The sequence below is a fragment of the Gobio gobio genome (assembly GCF_949357685.1).
Source record: "Gobio gobio genome assembly, chromosome: 15".
Classification (NCBI taxonomy): domain Eukaryota; kingdom Metazoa; phylum Chordata; class Actinopteri; order Cypriniformes; family Gobionidae; genus Gobio; species Gobio gobio.
Window position 1 is genome coordinate 40680317 of NC_137108.1, and position 6026 is coordinate 40686342.

Here is a 6026-nt window from a genome sequence, read left to right on the forward strand (position 1 = left end):
AATTTATAATAGTTAAATTAAAATATGTTTTGGGCAGAATGTTTATTCCTAATCAGAGAATTCTGATATAAAACATTTTAAATTTAAAATATTATAATATAAATCAAAGTTTAATGCGCATTATGCGAGTGAAATTAGAGCCAGCAATCATTTTTGTCAGTCCAGTACAAGAAAGTAGTGCCATCTAGTGATTACAATGTGATCCTACACATACTTAAAGGGTCACTTTGTGATTTAGCATTAAGCTTTGTATCAGTAGAAACCCCGTAGTATATTTGAATGGTGGTACTTTCCCCCCTCATATCCCCCTGAGACGAGAGAATAATGCATTTTATTTCTGGGGGAAAAAAATCCTCCGATGACGCAAATATCGTCATTTTGCGTCATCGGAGGGTTGTTTTGGCCAGAGGCTAAAAACTACAGCCAGTAGATGAAGCTATTCCGCATGTTATCACAGGGGAGAGATCACACGCACAGAATGTAAATGCGCTCGGTTCTGCCTCGGGCATTCATAACCGGAGCGTTGCAGAGCAAAGTGAGTGTTTCAACTTTTCAATGAATTCCTATGAAAGTTTAGCTTTCCATATGCGATCAGAAAACGCGCCAGACTGGACACGCGCTGAGAATGACTGTCGCGCTTACCTCAGCTCTGCTCAGATCTTACTTCGTCTCCTGCTGACTCCTGCAGCGTTTTATTGAAAAGACACGTTCATTTTTTAATTGTAGTGTTTATTCTCTAAATTAACGAAATTATTGTATTATTATGAATATCAAAACGACGGTGTAGGGAGTGGCCTCGTAGGGCAGCGAAGCAAGTGCATTCTGGGAGTTGTTGTCTTTCATCCATATGAGACAAAAATACATTTTCTGTCTTTTCTCAGTCTAGAAGGCATCAAATTCAAAAATAATTTCCCATTTCTACTACATAAATGACACCGTTTAAATATACATTCATCTTCCCAGCACTGAAGTGCCCCTTTACGTTTTTTTTATAGTGTTCCCTTTGGATCCTCTATGCATATAACACATCATATGTTTTTATGTAGCCTATTTACATCACCACTTCCACCCACACAATATTGTACTATTTGCTTGTTTTGGAGGGTGGACCTGCAGAAGACTATATCATGACCATCACCAACCAAGAGAATGGAAAACATGAGATGATTGATGGAGCTCAAGAAAATAACTATAGAGCAATCAATTGTAATATGTTATCACTGAAAAAATGTGATGCTCCATGAATGAACTGAAACATACTGATAGTGAGCTACCTTTAAAATGTAACAAACTGTAGGCCAACATTCCAATCCCTGTAAATTTGACATTAAGTCGATTTGAAAAAAACAAACAAAAAAACATTCATGCAACAAAAAAAGTATTACAAATATAAGTCTGTTCAAGCTTGTTTGATATAGACTTGTGTTATTAGGCATAACTCTATCGTCTATTCTTTTTCCAAACAGAATAATACAAAAGGTATTTGTTAAGATATTACAAAAGGCAACAGGGCAGCATTCTGTTAGTCTTGAGCTAATCATATTAACTGGACAGAGCCATTATATTATTATGTTATACTTTATTTAAACTGAATTTCTGAAAATGTTTTCTTACGCAGCTTTCAGAAGATTCCCAACATTCTAGGTTATCGTAGATAGTAAAAGGTCTTGCGGAACTTAATCAGAAGCATCAGGGTTGTTTATTCATCATAGTAAACATAATAATTTGTGACAATAAACTCAACAAACAAGCCATTTTATAGAAGAGACCCGGTTTTCAGTCATTCAATCAACTCATTTTTGGCAAAAGGTGTAATTACTTTGTTCTGCCTGTGTATGGCAGTGTAAGCATAAAATACATCACCATTAAATGTTATTATGAAACAAGTATTATCTTAACTGCCTGCCCTATGTTCTGTCAAGTTATGACTCTTGTCTATCGACTGACAATACAAGGTCATACTGACGAATCAAGCTCTCTGTAGTGACTGTTGAGTTTTAATATAGGCTTTCAGTTTTAGAGCTATTTCCTCCTTAAAATAATAATCAGTTAATCATTTGAGAAAAAAAATATTGATTGATTGATTGAAGAAAGAAGTATTTTGCAATAAGTGATCAAAAATTTGAAATTGATTCAAAATACAATAATTTAAAACAAGTGGAATGTACATAACCAACTAATAATGTTTATTTGCAAACACAATGCACAGATGAACACACAGAACCTCAGCTGAAACTAATTACATTTTTCTGATTTATGCGTTTGTTCAAAACAGAGAATGCAAAGATATTTATTTAGCTAAATGAAATAAAAAGAGCAAAATCTGCTGATGCTAAAATAAGGGCAATTTTATCAGTGCACATAACTCACATAAACTCATAAAACATGTGCCAATGGGCAATTTGAGATGTAGCTTTAGATAAGATATGGGGATGGAGACAGACAAAGTTTGAAGGTTCAGTTCCAATGTCTGTAAAACTGGTTGTTGTGTAATATTTCTTTAAGATTTCAGTGTTTCTAAACCCTGCAAATGGTATAGTGCCACTATTTGCATAACATTTAAATTAGTCTTCTTCTTTTCAGTTAAAAACAACAACAGCAATCCATTACCATTATTTAATTGCTATCTTTGCAAGTTCCAGTTTCATTCCTTTTCCGCAATATTTCTTGGTATATAAAATATATTTAATTGTTATGATTTTGTTTGTCTCAAGTAAGTTAGGTTATGTTCATTTAAAACTTGTAATTCATCTTGTTAATTGTTCTCAATTAACCGTTCTTAACTTAAATGATAGATCTTAACAGACAAAGAAACACTTAAGTAGCCACAAAACACGTAGTCCCTTTAGCATTTCTGAAAGCTCATACATTGTTTAACATATCTCATAAAATTGACCAAAGTTGTAAAATTCACATTTATCTCAGATGATTTAGATAAAGCATCCACACGTTTATATGTTGATTTTGATTGTTAGCTGACCCCTTGGTTTTTGTTTTTTTGATAGGCCTATATAAAGGGTGATGAGCACTCTTTGTCCATTTATCTTGTCTTTGGGAGAACCTTTTCCGTAGCTTTTAAAACAAAGGTGAGTCAATGAAACTTTGTTTATTTGTTTTTGTTCGTCATTTTGCTTAATTTAAGCTTAATTTTGTGTTTCTGAACTTCTTTACTTCTCACCTGCAGAACAATGGAAATGCATGTGTTTTTCCTGATTTGTATTTTAGCGATGCCTTATATTACAGACACGACGACAGCTAAAGGTAAAGTTCAACAATGCAGACATGCTTCACAATACATTGTAGACACTGGTTTCACATTTTTGTGTTGCCTTCAAACTTTTTGGTGAATTGCTTTGTCTTGCATAAATGTTACATTTTTCATAGTTTTATTATAAATAAAGTTTGATAACATAAGAGTATATTCAAAGTTACTTTTTTGGAAGACTGTGCACTCCGATTATAGGAGAGTGCAACGCCCAATATGGCGAATAAGCCCCTTCTTCTAAATTAAAGAGCCAATCGTTGATTACTTAAGTCATTGCATCACTGCAGCTTCTGTTCCGGTTGCTATAGAAAGTGGCAGTGTTTTTTTCCGGGCTGGCTGAAAATTCCCTTTTTTTTTGTCATTATTCCAGTGTTTAAAAACAAAATTTAGTTTAAGCCTGGCAAACATTTTTGGAGAATTTGATGTTTCCCCGTTCAAAGAGATAGGAGCTGCACTTGAGTGCCCGAGGTGTTTCAAAGATGGCCGCTGAGTGAAATGATTTGTCTTAAAGGGTCTTTGGTAATATTATCCAAAAAAGACATCGTTTTGAACTGTTTTCTCCTTGCTAATAATGATGTAAAAGTTCAAGCTTTTATTACCTACTCACTTATTATGTGTCTATAGATATTACATGCGCATAAAGCTTACGGTTTGATTATAGTGCTTTTTCAATTTCAGCCAAAAATCTCGCTTTATATGGCAAGGCCACACAGTCTGACCTGGTTGAGAATCCTTGGGCGGCAAATGGCCATGCCAGTAATGCTATCGATGGCAATCGTGACTCAAATTATGAACATGGATCCTGTACTGCTACTACAACTCAAGAAGACCCATGGTGGCGGTTAGATTTACTAGACAAGTACATAGTGACCTCCATTACTATCACAAACAGAAAAGACTGCTGTCCTGAAAGGCTTGATGGAGCCGAGATACACATTGGAAACTCTCTGCTGAACAACGGCAACAGCAATCCATTGTAAGTCTTTCAATAGGAGATTATCTTAAAGAACGATGTGATGAGGTTACATACATGAAATCAAATATTGTCCATATGCTGTCATTTTTATTCAGGGCTGGAAAGATTTCCTCCATTCCAGGCGGGAGATCCCTCACTTTCAAATGGAAAAAAGGCATTCCAGGCCGTTACATCAATGTGGTCTTACCTGGTCGTGATCGGCTTCTTACTCTCTGCGAGGTTGAGGTTTACGGTTATCCAGCTCCTGATGGTGAGAATATGAACATTTATGATCAGGATTTCATCAGTGTGAAATTAGTTTATTCAAAACTATGAATTTATGGGAAACCATCTGTTGTTGTAGGTGAAAATGTGGCTTTAGGAGGAGTAGCTACCCAGAGTTCCCTCCATGGAAATGGCTTTGCAGCCAATGCCATTGATGGGAACAAAGATGGTGTTTACGGTCATGGATCCTGTACCCACACTTCCCCAGACCTCAATCCCTGGTGGAGACTGAACTTACTGAAAAGGCACAAAGTGTTTTCAGTGGTAATTACAAACACATTAGACAGTGTTCCTTCAAGACTAAATGGGGCAGAAATCAGAATTGGAAACAGTCTGGACAACAATGGCAATGATAACCCCAGGTAAATGAATTCATCTTGATATGGCTTTTTAGAGAAGATCTCAGAATTACTGCAGTTTGATTTGATCTAGTCCTGTGTTTTGCTTTGAATGGGACGGTGGTTCAGAATTTCTAAAGATGCTTAACTCACTCTTTCTTCAGATGTGCTACAATCTCTTCCATTCCTCCTGGTTTTTCCACCTCTTTTGAATGTGATGGGATGGAAGGACATTACATTAATGTTGTTATTCCAGGACGGAAAGAATATCTTACACTGTGTGAGGTTGAAGTGTACGGATCACCGCTGGATTGAGAAGCACCTAAATAACAGGATATGAAAACAAAATATTGATGGCTGTAGGGCTTTACTTTAACCAGATATTTACTGTATCAGAGTTTGCAAAACAGGTATTATTTTAAGCTTCGGTATACTTAAATGCACTGCATGCTGCAGGAAGTATAGACAGATTTGGGTGGCTATCAAAGAATAGTGGGAAATGGAAAAACACTGTTTTGTGTAATGTAATGCAGCTGTTAAAATTGTATGTTGTAAAATTATTGATCATTTATATATGAAATATAAAACTGAACAGAACCACTGAGTCTTGCAGCAATATTACCTGCATATTGTGCAGAAGACACTTTTCTTCATTATGGTGACTGAATAAAACACTAGCCTATACTTGAGCACAAAAATAGAATACCACTACACATGAGTGTAAACACAATTATTCGTCCATATAAACTGTATGTCACATTAAAGTAGACTTTGTGGTTTCAACATTGTTTGTAATTTGGCATTTTGAAAGCCTTCTGTAAATCTGTTGGTTTGTTCAGTTTTTCATGCATTTTTACAGATTGCTTAAAGGTCACATGTAATAAACTGCTCAAATCAAGACTCAGAGTGTGACACACAGAGCCAGAAGTTCTATATACATATACTCTATGGAAGGGAAAGGTGGTGGATTCGTGCACTGCAATAAAATGCACATCACCTTTATGACTTAAATTAAATGACCAAAAGAAAGAGTTGAAAAACATAGTCTGTTTCCGTAAAGATACTGGAAACTCAACAAACAATATTTTATCACAATTGTGGTAAAACCCATTTATCTCAGATGACCTGTTTAGATAAAAACAAATAGCTTTAAAAGTTGCCGTGTATTTATAGCTGGCCCATT

The 6026-nt window shown here is 35.5% G+C and overlaps 1 protein-coding gene across 1 annotated transcript; it reads left to right on the plus strand.

Annotated features, from left to right (window-relative positions):
* The first annotated feature begins 405 nt into the window (after positions 1–405).
* Positions 406–5739, plus strand: LOC307138471 (uncharacterized protein). Its single transcript, XM_079836786.1, has 7 exons — positions 406–535; positions 3006–3086; positions 3185–3261; positions 3944–4241; positions 4337–4491; positions 4585–4867; positions 5008–5739. Exons 3-7 carry the CDS (start codon positions 3189–3191, stop codon positions 5156–5158), a joined length of 960 nt encoding a protein of 319 aa, XP_079692912.1. The 5' UTR covers positions 406–535; positions 3006–3086; positions 3185–3188; the 3' UTR covers positions 5159–5739.
* Positions 5740–6026: the final 287 nt, after the last annotated feature.

Bases quoted from the DNA above. Each gene is read 5' to 3' on its own strand.
- LOC307138471 (XM_079836786.1), top strand. From the start codon at position 3,189: ATGGAAATGCATGTGTTTTTCCTGATTTGTATTTTAGCGATGCCTTAT. The intron at 3,262-3,943 runs GTAAAGTTCAAC...TTTCAATTTCAG, and splicing joins AGACACGACGACAGCTAAAG to CCAAAAATCTCGCTTTATAT. The intron at 4,492-4,584 runs GTGAGAATATGA...CTGTTGTTGTAG, and splicing joins CGGTTATCCAGCTCCTGATG to GTGAAAATGTGGCTTTAGGA.